This window comes from Eublepharis macularius, chromosome 1, assembly GCF_028583425.1.
Source record: "Eublepharis macularius isolate TG4126 chromosome 1, MPM_Emac_v1.0, whole genome shotgun sequence".
Lineage (NCBI taxonomy): Eukaryota > Metazoa > Chordata > Lepidosauria > Squamata > Eublepharidae > Eublepharis > Eublepharis macularius.
The window spans coordinates 30,594,466-30,611,281 of NC_072790.1; the positions used below are offsets into that span (position 1 = coordinate 30,594,466).

General features: G+C 46.8%; 2 protein-coding genes across 3 annotated transcripts in view; both read right to left on the reverse strand.

Annotated features, from left to right (window-relative positions):
• Positions 1–4,437, reverse strand: part of RCBTB1 (RCC1 and BTB domain containing protein 1) — a 31,555-nt gene extending 27,118 nt beyond the window's left edge. The window contains exon 1 of one of the 2 annotated variants that reach the window (XM_054976750.1): positions 4,395–4,437. The gene's annotated coding sequence lies outside the window, so the exon portion shown is untranslated. The remainder of the gene's footprint in view (positions 1–4,394) is intronic. The other variant, XM_054976741.1, reaches the window with a different exon arrangement.
• A 2,771-nt stretch (positions 4,438–7,208) lies between these two features.
• Positions 7,209–16,433, reverse strand: LOC129344134 (emopamil-binding protein-like). The gene is made up of 4 exons (XM_055000647.1): positions 15,820–16,433; positions 13,884–13,953; positions 12,352–12,490; positions 7,209–9,406 (listed from the first exon to the last, which is right to left on the reverse strand). The coding sequence occupies exons 1-4, from the start codon at positions 16,012–16,014 to the stop codon at positions 9,172–9,174; spliced, it is 639 nt and encodes a 212-aa protein (XP_054856622.1). The 5' UTR covers positions 16,015–16,433; the 3' UTR covers positions 7,209–9,171.
• Positions 16,434–16,816: the final 383 nt, after the last annotated feature.

Genomic DNA, 16,816 nt, shown 5'->3' on the forward strand with positions numbered 1-16,816 from the left:
ACAAAACAGGCACGCTGACAAACCCTCCAAATACATTCACACAAAGTGTGTTCCGTGCTCTCGCCACAACACTGCTATGACATGAAAGGGAAGCATGAACCAGGAAGAGCGTAACCAACCCTTAACAGGACTGGTGGGAAAGGCCTAGTCTTCACCGATGTTATGAAAAAATCCACTCTCTGTAACAAAACTAGACCTTGGTTTCTTACACAACATGAAATCATTATTTAAGCAGACTAAGTATATTTAGTATGCAGATCTAAATATGGCCCACTCCACCAACTACAGTTTGTTAGGGTTGGTCAACCCAGGATCCGAAACCATGCTTTGAAGTATTTTTAACGGCTCTACATGACATACAAATGCAGACATCCTGGCTTGCTCCCTGTCTACAGAGCCACTGGAGTGAAGGTCACTGGAGTGAAGGTCAGAGAGAGAGAGAGACAGACAGACAGACAGACACGCCCATTGTTTGGCATTTTATTTGAGTCACCCCTGAATGTTGGGGAGAAGAGTTCTAAATACACTGGCTTTCTACATTTTGTATTGTCGAAGGCTTTCTACATTTTATTTATTCTTTTTTTATTTACGTTATTTATTGTCAACCTTTGTCACTTAAACTCAAGGAGGTTTACACAGCATAATTTAATACAATCAACAGCTGGAACATTCAATAAACAACACAATAGGGTATAGATTGCGGAAATTTGAAAACATGCAGAAATCTGATACAGATCTGCAAAAATGTTGAAACGAGACATAGCAACTTGACATGACATAATGATCGACAGTAACAGACAGTGCATAGCAGTACAGTCTACAATCCCGACCCCCTTATCAAAGCATCTCTTTGAACCATTTCCTTACAGTACAGTCCTATTACCTCTTCAATAAAGTCCTCCTGGATAATTCAATTTTGCACAGTTTGCAGAAAACCAGAAGGGTGGGAGCTTTCCTGACTGATAAAGTTTCATAAGGTGGGGACCACTACAAAGCATGCATGTGTACATGCAACTGTTGATTTTGCCCATCTGTAGGATGGCACCTGCAGAAGGTGAGCAAAGATGCTGTGGTGGAGCACAGGGAGAGAGGCACTCCTGTAGATATGAAGGGATGCAATTCAGGGATTCTTGGTATGAAAGAACATCCTACCATGTGAGCCCTCACCCACTGTCAGAATCAGAACTGTGATGCAGAGTTTACCAACTCAGTTACAAGTAGACCAAAACCAAGGAAGGGGTGGGGTGATGGCTAGGTGCTACAAGAGGGAAATCACTTAATGACTGACTCATTTGGGTATTACCGAGAGCTGGAAAGAAAAGAGATTTCCACTACTGGTTATGGAGTCAATGGGAACAGATCCAATTATGAAATGGGGACTGAGAAGGAACAGACATGTATGTGCATGGCAGGGGGAGCAAAGGAGAAGACTGTGAGCCCTAGAGGAAATGAGACAGCAGTCTACCTTCTACAAAGTAAAGGAGTTTAGAAGGTCAAGAGCTGTATGGAAAATATAGGAGGAAGTTAAAGTGGGTATTCTGTCTGCAAGGATCCCAAAGGCCAAAAAGGAAACATGTGATCCAAGACAAGTACGTGCAAGATGAGAGGGGTGGAGGGTAGAGCAGACTAGAAAAGGCCAGGTTCAAGAAAGATGGAAGAGACTGTCCTGCAGTGCCTATGGGGAGGGTGGTCCCTGGGGCTGCCCAAGAGCACTCCAGGGTTCTGTTCACTGGATCAAAGATGGCTTTCCTGGTTTATTTAATTGCCTTCAAAATCCATTATTTATTTTATTTATTCAAGTACAAATGGAGAACGGGAGAAATATTAATTTTGATATAAGAAAAATGAAGCACTTTTCCTCTAGGGTAACTAAAGCAATTATTTTCATATAACAGGAAGAGAGAGCAGCATCTCACTAATGCATTAACAACAAAACAAAAAAAGGAGACTAAGTTAACTGCAATAGTTAAGGAAATAAAGAATAAAAAACATAAGACGACAGCTTTTGCGCATGCTCCTGCCCCTGTGGACCATCTAAAGCTTTAATAGGTTGTTTTTAAACCTACTTGAGGACTTAGTTATAAACATTTTGGGGTTCTTTATACTTCAAACGCTTTGAGAGGGTTATTGGATGAGGGTGGAGAGTTAAACCCAAGACTCACAAAGGAGCACAAGAAGTCTACACAGGGCTTTGGCTTGAAACAATGGCGCCTACAAGCTACTTGTCGGAAAGGTATCGTTGCTTCCCTTAACCAAACCAAAACATTATGGGTCACTGTAATGGTCCTATGGTAATAAAAGGCATTAACATGGATTGTATTTTTCTTGGATTAAACTTTATGATGGGTCAATTAGGCAGTAGGTAGTGTTCACAGAGTCTATACTTTTTATGCACATGTAATTTCTAGCACCTGCATTACTCATAAAATCACTCCAACTGGTTAACCTCATTCAATTAATCGGTCTTCACATCTCTACTGCCAAGAGCTATGCTTTCTTTTAATGAGCCAGGCTGACACATGAGTAATTTCCTGAAGAGCAACTACCAGCATTCGGTTCTCTGCCAGGAATGCCGGAAATGCTGGTTCAGTTGCCGGCCTTTGTAGTTTCTAAGCCAGAAGTCCCCCAAGGCCAAGCTCAACAAAAAGGATTGAGTGGTGTTAACCTCAGGACCATACTGTTTGTGTCTATCAAAGAGGGAGGGGAAAAAACAAACAGGAGGAGGAACACACCAAGCGTTTCAGGAAGGAAAAGCACTACAAACAAGCGAATGGTTTCTCAACAGATTCACATTTCAGCAACAGAGTGAAAATAAGCATGGAGCTGATAAGCATACTAACCCAAAGAGCTTTGATCCTTTTCTTGTTATATTGCGATGAGGGTTAAGCCTCACACGACAACTTGAAGGCAACTGCACTGCACTCTCAACATTTGAGAGCAGAGACAACACTTAAAAACGGAGGGAGCCTTTGAAATACAGACTGGATGTTTTATTTTCTCCAGTGAGTTCTAACAGTTTATTTATGCATAAGAGTTTCTCCTTGGAGAACTCTCCCATTAGGAGCAAGAAAGACCCAATATCCTTGGCTTTAATACACAGATGCATGCCCACACACACACTAGAAAAAGGCAAAAGAGTGGATTCAAAACCACAAAAAGGCAGGGGGAGTATGCGTACTTAAATCTTTCCCTGCCTGCTTCTACTTGCAGCTACCAGGTTCCAAATGTACACATGCCACCACTTTACAGTTCTCTGGGCAAAAAAAAAAAGAACTTTATTGGACAAGAGGGGGCCTGGGCAGGGCTGACAGTGAGGTGCCCTGGCGAGGGAGGGGGATATAGCCCCTCCCATGCTTTTGCACACCAGTGGAAAGATGCTGCCACTCCAACGTCCTCTGTGCCTGGAACATCTGGGATGAGTGCACAGGGGCAGTGACGTTTTCCTACCTCAGCTTAACTCATTCAACGAGCACTCCCCCCTTAACAGTTGCAATGTCAACCCATCACTGCCAACCTAGGCAGTCGTTGCTAGTATGAACTGTAAGATTTGGGTCCAACAGTACCTTAAAGAACAAGATTTTTAGGGTACAACCTTTTGAGAGTCAATACATCCTTCATCAGATACAGTTTTGACACTCAAAAGCTTAAACCATAGATATCTTGCTGGTCCTTAAAGGTGCTACTGGACCCAAACCTTGCTCTTCTACTGCAGACCAACATGGCTACCCACCTGAAATTAGAACGAACAGTAATTTGCAAGCCCCAACCATCTCCTCCCCCTACTTCTGAAATACTGATGTATTTGACCAAGCTAAGCTTAACCTTTACAAAAACCAACCCCCAAAGTCCCCCAGTCTACATCTGGAAACTTGGGAGGGAGAAGTCTGGCTGCTGCGCCTCATTCCACTGTCTACCAGCAGGGTTACCAACTCTGGCCAGGAAAATTCCTGGAGATTCAGAAACACTGTCTGTCAAGGGAGAAAAAAAATAGGGGAAGGGATTTCACCTAGAATCTCTGCCTGGATTATAAAGCCTCCTACTTACGGAACATTGGCTCTGGAAAGCTCATACCCTCAAAATCTAGTTTTAAGGTGCACCTGGACCCTAATCTTGCTCTATGGTATAAATGGCCCAGTAAAGCTGCCATTTTCTCTGTGGCCTGAAGATTAAAGGGCAGAACTCCAGGCCCCACCTGGAGGTTGGCAACCCAACCCACCAGCAATCCCCAGCCGCCGCCAAGTAGAATTAATGGGAGGCAGCGTGCAGGGGGGTGCACAGGAGATAACGAAGCCCCTTCCCCTTATTTTCCTTCTCCGTGGAAGAGGCAGCCCGAGAAGCCGAGCCATGATGCCCCTCAAGCACGGCCGCCCGCATCCCGCCCGGCCCGGCCTCACCTGACAGAAAAGCTCCCCTCCGCAGCTCGCTATCCGCCCGGACAACGGAACGCGAAAGCGCATGCGCCTCCGGAAGACCGCTTTCTCCGTCAACCCCGCATCGCGCCCAACGCCCCGCCTCACTTTCTTTGGATTGGTTCTTTGACTTCCAATGGTTGGAAGAAGCCATCCCGAACCCCGCCCACTCCTCGGCGCGCGCGCGCCGCGGTCTCTACAGCCGACAGCAGTCGGCCGGCAGGGGGCGTTCGAGAGCGGGATGGGATGACCGCCGAAGCAGCGCGCGCAGCTTTCTCCGCCTGCTGGTTTTCCCGCCTTCCCACCCCTCCAGGTTGTCGGCCTTGAGAGGAAAGGAGATTGGGGGAGGCGTGGCCGCTCACGTGGAAGTTCTTGGCACCAGTTTTAGGAAGCCAACCTCCAGGTGGAACCTGGAGATCTGAAGTAGTCATAGTAGTAGTCGTCGTCCACATTTCTCACTGAGATCCAGGGCAGATTACACGGTGCGAGTAAAAAATACAATGTAATCAACAGCTAGGACAGTCACTGAGCAAAGTACAATACTGAACAACAGATAGGGCATCTGATCTTCAGACTACAAGAGATCCATTCCCCTGGAGAAAATGGCTGCTTTGGAGTTACGTTCCTGCGGAGCTTCTTCCTCCTCATAATCTTCCTTGGGCTCCACCCTCATATCTCTGGCAATTTCCCAATTCAGAGTTGGCAATCCTATCCAGGGTGTTGGCTTCAGATGGTCAAAAGACTTGCATTGCATTATCTCATCTTGGGCAGAACTTTGATTTGATGTCTGCCTGGGTGACCTGAACAGAAGCTGCTGGTAAAATCGAAGCCATCAGTTTGGAGATGCGGCCCTATGCGCCAGCTAAGCTGCTAGTGTCACGATGGTAAGCAGTGGCATGAGAGTTATCACTGCGCTCCTGAATCAGACCAGAGCTTAAGTTTGCTGGATTTGCAAGCCTGTAGAGACATCCAAGTCAGGGTGCCTACGGACAATTTAAAAGGATGTCCCAAAACGGCCAGGTGAGGTTGCACGCTCCTGAAATGAAGATAAGCAGAAGTACTTCAAGCCTCAGCAGACTGCCAAATATGAGAGGATAGTATTTGAGCCCTCCTGCAATTTGTGGCAAAATGCCAAGGTTACATCCTCAGCAGCTTTCTTAAGGCCATGGCTGGAGGGCCAAATTAATGGGAGAGACAGAAAAATCAATTTCTTCCACTAAAGAAAGAACCACTGCATTAGAGCCTATTAAAAATCAACTCCTGGGATGCACCTGTACACTAGGGTTGCCAGGTCCCTTGACTCCCCCAGCGAGAGACTGGGAGCCTGGCACTTACCCTGCCTTGTCCTGGGTCTTCACTCACATGCTCACGGCTTGCATGATGATGTCACTTCCATGACGTGACATCATCACATGGGTCAAAGGTGGCTGTGCAGACCAAAGGGCACTCCCCAAGTGACAAATTTGGCCCCAAACAGGCGCATTGTGGGGCACGATTTGAGCCACTGTGGCCACAGGAGTGCGCCACACTGCCGGGGGTGCGCCCTAGGAAGCACCCCCCCCTGCTGGCCAAGTAAGTGGGCATGGGGGAGGGAAGGATGAGAGTAGGGGAATGGCAGCCCTACTGAACACATATGGGCAGATGTGTAGTAAAATTCTCACCACTTAATTAACAGCCTGATATACAGTGCCACCAGCACCTGTGCATCTGCATATCTGTGGTGCTGCTTATCTGCTCCTTAAGGACTTTTGCAGGAGAGCTATGCTGGCGCCCAAGCCCGGCAAGGTGCAACGAGGCCACTGTCAAGAGCGCACACCCTGCCATTCCCTTGACAACCCTGTGAGCATCCCCCAATGGCCACACCACCCCCATAACAGGTGCATGAGTGGCAAGCAAAGGCACAGCCAATGTGCAGGCTGCAATCCTCACTGTCACCACCGCCATTCTCCCCCCCCCCCCACCAGAGGGTAGGCAGCTAGGGACCACATTCCCCCCAGGGTCACAGCATATGCATCAGAGCACCAAGCTGGGAGGAAGCTGTCCAGGGGGAGCCCCAGCGCTGCAGGGGCAGCCTCTGTCACTGATCAGGCACATCATGGGCCTGCAGCCACCTGGCTTTGCTGGGGGCACCTAGCTGCCCCACAAGGCCCAAATAGTTTGGCCCTTGCTGTGGGGGGGGGGGCGTGCCCCAGCTCACTGGACAGGGTTTGGTCTCCCTCACCCAGCCATGCACACGTGGGTGCAAGAGGTGTGGTCCACTGCCTGGGTCTGACCCCCACCAACTGCTGCAAAGGATCTCCATATGCAGATGAGGGGGGCATCCTGGCGATAACCACTCTTGGTCATGCCCTGCTGGGGAGGTGCCCACGGGGATCCCACTCCAGTGGTTGCCACAGCCACCCCATGTTCCCCCATGGCCGCTGGTCAGCTTCCCCATGCCAGGATGAGAGGTCTGCTTGTTGCAACCAAAATACCTTCCAGAGATGGGAGGCAGGGAGTGGGTGGCTCATCCAGCTCAGGCAGCCCTCGAGCTACCTGGGCCAGTCCGATTGGGACTGTTAACTCTGTGAGTGCTGTAAGAGAGCTGGCGTGTGCCTGCACCACCACACACGTGTTCCCACCTCCCTGGATCTGTATTCCATATGGAAGCACCAATCCAGGGGAGGCCACAGCCCTCCCATCACCTTTTCCTTTTCTTCGGAACTCCCTGGGTTAACTATCTTAGTTGGAACGGAGAAATGACAGGCAGCCACCTGTCCAGACCTCCATGTTCATTGGTGAAGAGAAGAACCCCCCAGGGTTTGTAAAGAACAAACTTTATTAAAAGAAACACATACAACACCCCTTTCCACAAAGAGTTATTAGAAAGGTTATCTAACAATTAATTTGTCAAAACAGTCTTTATCACTTTACTTTACAAAACATTTTTATCGTTGATCCCTTATTTCCTATCAAAAGCAGCATTAAAAAGAGAAAACCTTTAATGCAAATCAGTAGTTTGTGAATGAACATAATTTTCAAGGCTAGTGTAGACTTCCCAAACTTCAGTTATTGCTACAATTCTATTACTTTTCACTGTCGCACATTTAAAGAAAAGCAGAACAAAGGCAACTTAAAGTGTCAGTTGCGTATAAACAAAACTGTGACTTGCACGCTTCATTTAAAGGACATTAAGCGCTTGAGAATGGTTGTGTCCTTCTGTCCCACGAACAGCCTTTTGTATAGCTGAGACTTATGGTTAAAGAATTCCTTTCTCCAAAGTGGGCCCATGGTTAAGTAATCAAGTATTTGCTCGGCATGTTGAAGGTCCCAGGTTTACCCTCCACCAGCATCTCCTGTTAAAAAGATCTGGCTGTAGGTGTTGAGAAAAGACCTCTGCCTGAGACCCTGGAGATCATAGAATCATAGAGTTGGAAGGGGCCATACAGACCATCTAGTCCAGCCCAGTGCAGGATCAGCCTAAAGCATCTGCTGAACCGTACACTAGCGGACAATGGTTGGGTGCAGTGCAAGTGAACCCTACTGCTTTGTCATTCTTCCAGGGTTTTATTCAGCATTCAAGCTGGGTACCACAATGGAAAGATCCCCGCTGTTGAGTTCTTGATTTAGATGTTGTAGACAGGGCCTTTCTTCTTTGTGTATATGTGACAAGGAGCCATGGTCAAGTCTAAGACTCGGACAAATATAATCTTTTCAAGCTTGGCTAAAGGCACATATGTTGTTTTTAGACCAAAAAAATTAGTATTTTAAGGGTTATGCCTTAGAAATATGTGTGAAGCCACCTTGAGATGCAGCTGTGGTGGAGAGTGCCCTGGAGTCATAGCTGACTTATGACGACCCCTGGCGGGCTTTTCGTGGCAAGAGACTAACAGAGGTGGTTTGCCATTGCCTGCCTCTGCAATGCTGGTCTTTGTTGGAGGTCTCCCATCCAATTACTAACTAAGACTGACCCTGCTTAACTTCTGAGATCTGACAAGATCAGGCTCACCTGGGCTACTTGGAGGGATTAAACATGATGTGAATTGAGAAAAGGATTGGAATAACAGGCATGTTTAAGTGCTAGGAGACTGAACAAGCTGTAGATGCTAAAGAGAAGACCTTTGTAAGTTTTAGAGAAAGAAAGATGGAAAGAGAACAGGTACCAGAACTGGATCACTGCAGATCATTAAAGGAATGATTGTGGCAATTCATCTTATTTCAAAAGTGGAAGGGGATGTGATGTATCTATTGTCCATTATGGGTGATGGGCTTAACGTTATTTTGCTGTATTAATTAAATGGCAACAACGAGAATACATACTACACAGGACATCTGTGATCACTTTTTAATTCAATGCTACTGCAGAGGACATAAAATTTAACTGCTGCAGTAGGATTCCCCTATGTAATTTTCCCAAGTGTAAATTAGAAATCCTCAAATCTCATGCTATATATCTCAGTGGGGCTAACCGCAACTTTGTACATGCAGGCAAAAGTGAGAGAGAAGATTTGTCTTAAGTAGAAGAGCTCCAATTATTCAGTAAAACTAGATGGTTAACTAGCAGTCCACACTTCCTTCTGCTACCAGTGTACTACTGGGGTAGACACTCGAATACAAGCCACTGTACACGCAGAGGACTTAGGCTGCAGATAAGTAAACAGCCTGGGCACATAGTTACGCACCATGTATTGACACGGGGACAGCTTGGCTGGGGAGGGGAGGAGTATCTGTCAGAAGGAATGCAGCTGAAGTCACAACAACAGTTGTCCCAATGCCTTGCTCATTAATGTTTTTTCCTGTCTGATCTCTCATGATGCATCTTCTTCAACTCTACCCAGGACTGCACTAGCAGAAGTCCAGGAATAACTACCCATACACCATTGAAAAATGCCAGATATACCCAAAGATAAAGCCACTGACTAGTGTTGAGACTGGGGCTTCCAATGAGCCACTCTGGACAAAAGGTCATCCATCCACCATATAATTCACAAACACACAACGTTATCTGAATGAAGTGCCTGTAAGGAGGGGAAAAGGGAAATTAGAAACAGAAATATAACATACATTTCATATGTTAGCATATGTTAATATGTTACTATTACTTCCGATACATTTTCAGATATATCACAGTATCAAAAATATTTTAAAAAGTTAAACACCAAACATGAGTGAGGGTGCATGAAGGATAAGATAGAAGCAACTATATTTTTTTTATTTTACTTCATTCATACCCTATCTTTCTCCCCAATGGGGACCCAAAGCAGTTTACATTCTTCTTCTCTCCTCCATTTTTTTCCTCACAACAACCCTGTGAGGTAGGTTAGCCTGCGACTATGTGACTAGCCCAAGGTTACACAGAGAGCTTCCAAGGCGGAGTGGGGATTCGAACCTGGGTCACCCAGATCCTATTCCATCATTCTAGCCAGTACACCACACTGGCTGTTGTGAGACTAACAGTGTAATCCTAATCAGAGTTACTCCAGTCTACACCTATGGATTTCAGTGGTCTTAGACTGGCGTAACTCTTCTTGGGATTCCACTGTAAATCATGTTTACTGTTTCATATGGTGCAGAAATCAAGAGGTCTCCATCTTGTCTTGTTTTTGGAGCACTAGAAAATTTGTAAGTCATCTTTTTCTTAAAACAAGGATTTTTTTAATCCTAGAATGTCTTTTTTATTAGTGAGCTCAGCAAATTTCATCAGCCCTCCAAAGGCACTTCCCATATATGAGCAATCTTTGTACCAACCTTGTAAAATAGGCCATTGGCATTATTTCCCTCACATCATCCTTGCTTTCTTATTACTTTATCTAATTGTACTAGACAGACAATGACAATGCATTGTTGCTGTGCCCAGTTTTCCCTAAGAGGGGACAGGGGACAATGGAGAGAATGGCTGAAAACATCTTTGGAATGTATCCTAATGATGTTATCCAGGGGTCATTTCGTAGAAAAAGAGCTGGAGGAACTCATTAGCATAACTCATTAGCATATGCCGCACCCCTTGCCATCACCAGAAATGTGTCATTAGCGTAACTGATTTGCATATGCCACACCCCCTGACATCACCTATCCTGGCTGGTTTGGACCCAATCCTGGCCATTCAGGGCCAAAATTGGGTCCAAAATGGCAAAAAGGGGCTGAAATGGCCCAAAAGGTGCCCGGATCCACCACCCATCAGAGGCCTGATCTGGGCCGTTTCGGCCACAATCCAAGCCGAAACGGGCCCAAAATGGCCAAGAGTCAGGTGGGCAGGGCCACCTGACATGTGACCTCTTTGGGGAACTACCGGAACGGTGTTCCTGTGCATTCCCCATCAAAATGAGCCCTGATGTTATCACAGTCTGAAAATAAAGTGAACCCATAGCAAAGATCTCAAAATAAACACAGAGGAGATCACACGTCCTTCTCTCCCTTCCTCTGCCTTCAAGAAGAATAATACTGATTCCTGACTTTTGAAAAGTTGCTCATCTAGCAAGAGACATTTCACTTTTGGGATGTGAAGATTCCATCAACCCAGTCAGTCTTCTGCTGCCTTTGTGAAAACTTTCCTTCCTTTTTATGTCCTAAGAATTCCCATGCTATGTATGTACTGTACAATCCATAAGTAAATTACCTCCTATTTACAAAGAGTACCGTGAAACCTTAACCTTAGAAAGACACAACTGATTTTTACCAAACTTGTTATCAGGAAATTCCTGCAGGACTTTTCCATTTTTGACTTAACAGAGAAACTAAAGATATATGTTGGGCAGAAAAACAGAAAAACAGGGAGGAAACACCGGAATGTCTACAAAGGAAAAACTGCAGAACTACTTAAAACTGGATTTGTCTGTAATGTGGCCAGGTTACATCCATTAACTTGGAGAGCATCTCTATTAATTGCAGTTGAGGGCAAGTTATCCTGCTAAATATCACAGGATGATGTTTTGGCAGTGAAGAACATTACCACATTCATCATGGTAACCAAGGGTCATTTTGTAAAAAAAGAGCTTGAGGAACTCATTAGCATAGCTCATTAGCATATGCCACGTCCTTTGACATAGCCGGAAGTGTGTCATTGGTATAACTGATTTGCATATGCCACACCCCCTGACATCACCTATCCCAGCTGTTTTGGACCCAATCCTAGCCATTCAGGGCCGAAATTGGGCCCAAAATGGCAAAAAGAAGCTGAACATGGCTGAAAAGAGGCCCAAAATGGTCAGGATCGGGCCGCTGCTGAGCAGGAGAGTGATCCACCACCCATCAAAGGCCCGATCTGGGCCGTTTCGGCCCCAGTCCAGGCTGAAACGGGCCCAAAATGGCCACGAGTCAGGTGGGCGGAGCCACCTGACATGTGACCTCTTTGGGGAACTGCCGGAACTGCGTTCCTGTGCGTTCCCCTCAAAATGAGCCCTGATGGTAACCATAGTAGTTGTGATACGGGGAGCTCTCAAATGAGACCTAGAAACCCCAGACCCTGTTGTTCAGTTTTCAAGTATTGTTACTTCTTGTCACCTTGTTCCTGCTCCTTCCTGCCACAAAACATCTTGGAGATCTTGAGGTAGCTAGCAAGCAGAAGTCTTTTGAACGATCACAGTGTAGGTGCCCCAGGGAATGGCGTAGTATCCTTAATCTCACTTTCTAAAAAGGCAGGAGCAAAATATTCCCAACTTCTAAATGACTGGGAATTTTTTCTTTAAATTTTTGAAGGATTGGCTAGAGGACCTGTTGGAGCGTCGGCTGGGAGGGAGGCTGCAGTGGCGGTTTCCAAGAGTTCCCATGATCGGAAGGTACTGATGTCAAGCTCATGATCAAAGACATGGATATTGGAACATTTACTACTTCAAAGGCACGATCGGAATCAGATTGTCTCTGCATCCTTATTTTCCACCATTCTGCCCTACTGACCAAGCTTGGAGGGTCTTTGTTCATGGAAATGTTTTATGACAAAACTGATGTGCTTAAAACATGCTCTCACCTGTAATGCTTCTGTTTAAGAATAGCATAAATGAGGATCAATGCCAGAAGGCTATCCAGAAAAACAGTCAGTATTTCCAGTGAGACAATAGTAGGATCAGAATGTAGCCATCTTGCATCTGCTATGCCGTATTCCTTCCCTATAGAAGATCACAGACATCATTAGCTGGTCTTATGTAATGGAATGAGACCGTGTAAACATCCCTGGAAGGAGCAGAAGAAAATGGGTATCTGGCATGCAATGCCCAAAACTCCCTTCACAGTGTCCATTTCCAGATGGCTTACCTGTCTCCAGAACGTCGCGCCATGTTGCGGGGAAAACGTGAAATATCGCGCTTTCTCGTGCGACTTTTGCGTGACATTGCATGACGTCGTGCAAAACTTGCACGAGAAAACACGATATTTCGCGTTTTCCCCCCACCTCATGGCGCGACGTTCCGGAGGCAGGTGTGGCAGATCTGGGCAAGCAGGGTACAGATTATATTCTTTATTGATTATTATATAATGTAATGTAAGGGGGGGAGGGTGGGCAAGAAATCTAATAGATTAAATTAATTAAATCCAGATCAAATAGAGTAAGGATCAAATGAGACCTGAGATTTTATATTTACCCAAGCTGCTTTTCCCCCTGTCTTTTATATAAAGAAAATGGTATGACAATGATTTACCAATAGCGCCTTTCACCACACAGACTAGCTAAAATTTACTTCACCTTCATCATCAGTACTAATTTTTTTTTAAAAAAAATATTGCTTGCGTATTTTTAAGCCCCAACATTTAAATGAGAAACTGTTTAAAATGATGACATTTGAGCTTCATGGGAACCTTAAACAAGTCTATAGATTTTGCAAAAGTGTTTCAAAGTCACATAGAAATGAAGTTTATAAACACTGTCTAACGCTGCTGAGTTGTGAAACAAAAGTTTGATCAAAGCAACAATATTCAAACCCAACTGTAACCAACTCTAATTTAGGAACAATATGTCCTCCAGGGTTGAATCAGGACATAGGATTCTTCTTGCATTGGTGTTGGAGAGTGCCCTCAAGTCATACCTGATTTATAGCCACCTCTGGCAGGGTTTTCATAGTAAAAGACTAACAGAGGTGGTTTGCCATTGCCTACCTCTGCAACTCTGGTCTTCCTAGGAGGTCTCCCGTCCCATTACTAACCAAGGCAGACCCTGCTTAGCTTCTGAAATCTGACAAGATCAGGCTTACCTGGGCTATCCAAATCCTGGCATTTCTTGCATTACAGATGCTAATTTTCTGCATTTTGCGTCTCTGCTCTACCAAGCTAATTACAACATTTATTATAGCTAGCTTACTGACACTCTAATTTACAATACACCTCCCACCCTCTGCCTGGATTATAAAGACTCCTTGTATCTCAACCATTGAAAGCTTATATGTTGGATATCTAGTTGTTCTTTAAGGTGTTATTGGACCCAGATCTTACACCTCTAATTTTAGGAATTCTAGACCACTGGAGAAGCATTAGCATTTCTCCTCTGTTTCAGTTTAACAGAATACTTACACAGAGATGCAATTATGCTGTTGGATTCTGCAACACTTCCCTTCAAAGAAAGGTAAACAAATGGGCCTTCCTGTGGGCAAAAAGAAAAACAGCAAAGTATGACTTACCAGTGAAATGTAAGACAGTCAGAAGGGTGGTGTGGGTAGAGCCAGATTATTTCAGAAGCCCCCCAGGGACACTGTCTAGTTATACAGAAAGTCATTGCAGCCCTGTGATGTCCCTATAGTAGACAAAGATTTACAGAACTAGGAGGGCTGTACATATTTTATCCCCCAAATTACTGCACTGCCTTCTGCATGAATGATAGGAAATTTTACAGGCCCCAATAAATGGGTGACCCAAGGACACCACAGAAGTAAGATCCTAACAGTGAAATCCTAAGCAGTAACTCTGTTTAGGATTTCACTGTAAGGTGTCTCCGCCGATCCTAGAATGTGTTGATCTTCAAGGGAATCTCGGCTGCACAAGCATAACACACGGGAGAGAGAAGTACCTTGTGTTCTAGGCTTGCTCTCTCCCAAGCATATGAGAACATACAGAAAGAGGTTTATTGTTACAGCTATTGGTTCAGTGGAAGATGGTAACAAAAAAAAGCAAGAGCAATATTTGAGTCCAGTAGCACCTTAAAGACCAACAATATTTTCCAGCTTTAATGAAACACAGCTCACTTTGTCAGACACAAGTCAGCCCTCATATCCAGGTCAGAAAGTGGTAGGGATGTTACAAAGAAGGGCCAGCTGGAGTTAGGACGCAGACATACAATCAGGGCTTTTTTTCTGGGAAAAGAGGTGGTGGAACTCAGTGGGTTGCCCTTGGAGAAAATGGTCACATGGCTGGTGGCCCCGCCCCCTGATCTCCAGACAGAGGGGAGTTGAGATTGCCCTCCGCGCCGTGCGGAGGGCAATCTAATCACCCCTCTGTCTGGAGATCAGGGGGCGGGGCCACCAGCCATGTGACCATTTTCAAGAGGTTCCGGAACTCAGTTCCACTACATTCCAGCTGGAAAAAACCCTGCATACAATACAAAATGTAATCAGCTTGATTAAAGCAAAGAATAGAAGATATGCGTTGTTTTGATTGAGTTGTTAATAGTTTCAGGGAGGTAGCTGTGTTGGTTTGCAGTAGAACAGCAGGATCTAAGTATCTGGAGAAGGGAGCTTTGACTCTTGAAGGCTCATACTCTGAGAGTCTTCTTGGTCTCTTAAGGTGCCACAGGACTCAAATCCTGCTGTGTTGTCAAGAGCATATTTGGGGGACAAAATTGGCATCTTGGTTTATTACAGGACCTGATCCTAGCGACCGTGTCAGGTAGCACATTACTGAGAAACTAACTGCAGTGGCACCTCAGAGCCCAACAAGATTTTCAGGTATAAGCTGCTTTCCAAGGTGAAAGCTCCCCCCCCCTACTATCTGAAGAAGGGAGATTGACTCGCGCCTCCAAAGCTTACACCCGGAATATCTTGCTGATTTTCAAGGTCCCGTTGGACTCCAGTCCTGCTATTCTAGTGCAGAGCAACACGGTCACCCACCTAAACTACCGAGAAGCAGTTTAAGATTAAGCCCCCCTTGGGGTAGAGGGAGAAAAGCAGGGGTCTCCAACGGATGAAGCGAGTTCAAATTATTTTTAAAAGCGCTCCCGGGAGGGGGCTGGACGGCCAGACGAGGAGGAGGTGCCGGGGCCGAGGACTCGCCCTCCTCAGCCCACCCCAAGACAGCCTGGGGTGAAGCATGAGGCGAAAGCGCTTGTCCGCCCTCACAGGCGTCTTGGCGCGGATGGCGGCCGGCTTCCCAAGCGGGGCTGCGCGCTTTTGCCTCAGCAGGGCCCTCTCGGCTCAAAGCAACGCGGCCCCTGGCGGGCCTTCCCCGCTGAGGAATGGGGAGGGCGAGGGGGCCTGGTCCGGCGGGCTTGTGGCTCTCGCCGCCTCCCCAGCCTCACCAGCGTGGCGTGGACCAGGGCGTCGTAGCACAGCCAGCTCAGCGCCCAGCCGTCCAGCCGCGAGCTCCCGTGGCGCCGGCCCAGCCACCGGCCGAGCGCCCAGCACAGGCCGAACTGGGCCGCGCACACCACCAGCGAGGCCGCCGACGTCCAGCGCAGCGGCCCGGGCGAGGGGGACTCTGCGGTGCTCGCCATCGCCGGCCTCTCTTGCAGCAGCAGCAGCAGCAGCCCCGCTGTCGTGTGGCGAGCAGACGCGTCCCTCCTCGGGCTCGCCAGCGCCGCCGCCTAGGCGGGAGGCTTTGCAGCAAGCGAGGCTCGGGGCGGCGGAAAGGCCGGCAGGTTCGCTGGGGCAAAAGTTCAGGCCGTGGGGGCTTGCCTTTCTCGCCGTGCGGATGGAGAAGGAAGCAGGGCTGGAGAGGGCGGCGGCGGCGGCGCCTTTACATTTGGGAACGTGGAAGCCCGTCGTTTCAAGGGGCTGGCGGGAGGGCGGATTAAACGGCTAACACCGCAATCCTAAACAGCGTAATGGGTTTAGAGCGGAGTAACTCCGTTTAGACAGCCGAGAAAGGGAGGCCGTAAAACACACAGGACGAGAAAGGCCGCTCCAGTTAACCAAGGGGCCTCTGATGGAGCTGGGAATGCCAAGAGACTTGAAGGGGTTCCCTCGGAATACTGCAAAGAGGCAAAAGGCATTTTATTTATCCAAATAGGACCCCCCCTCCCCAAGATGGCAAACATTAAAAATTGTAAAACAACATTATTTATGTATGATTGCTTCCTGAAGTTATGTAGGTCTGAAAAAACTGCCCCCCCGAGTGCAATAATAATCCCTGTGAAGTGAGGCTGAAATGACAGTCCCTGGTAGTAGCATGAACATTTTGGAACTGGAATGTCAGCAGGAGAACCAGTTCGGTGTAGTGGTTAAGAGCATCAGGACTCTAATCTGGAGAGCCGGGTTCGATTCCCCACTCCTCTGCTTGAAGCCAGCTGGGTGACC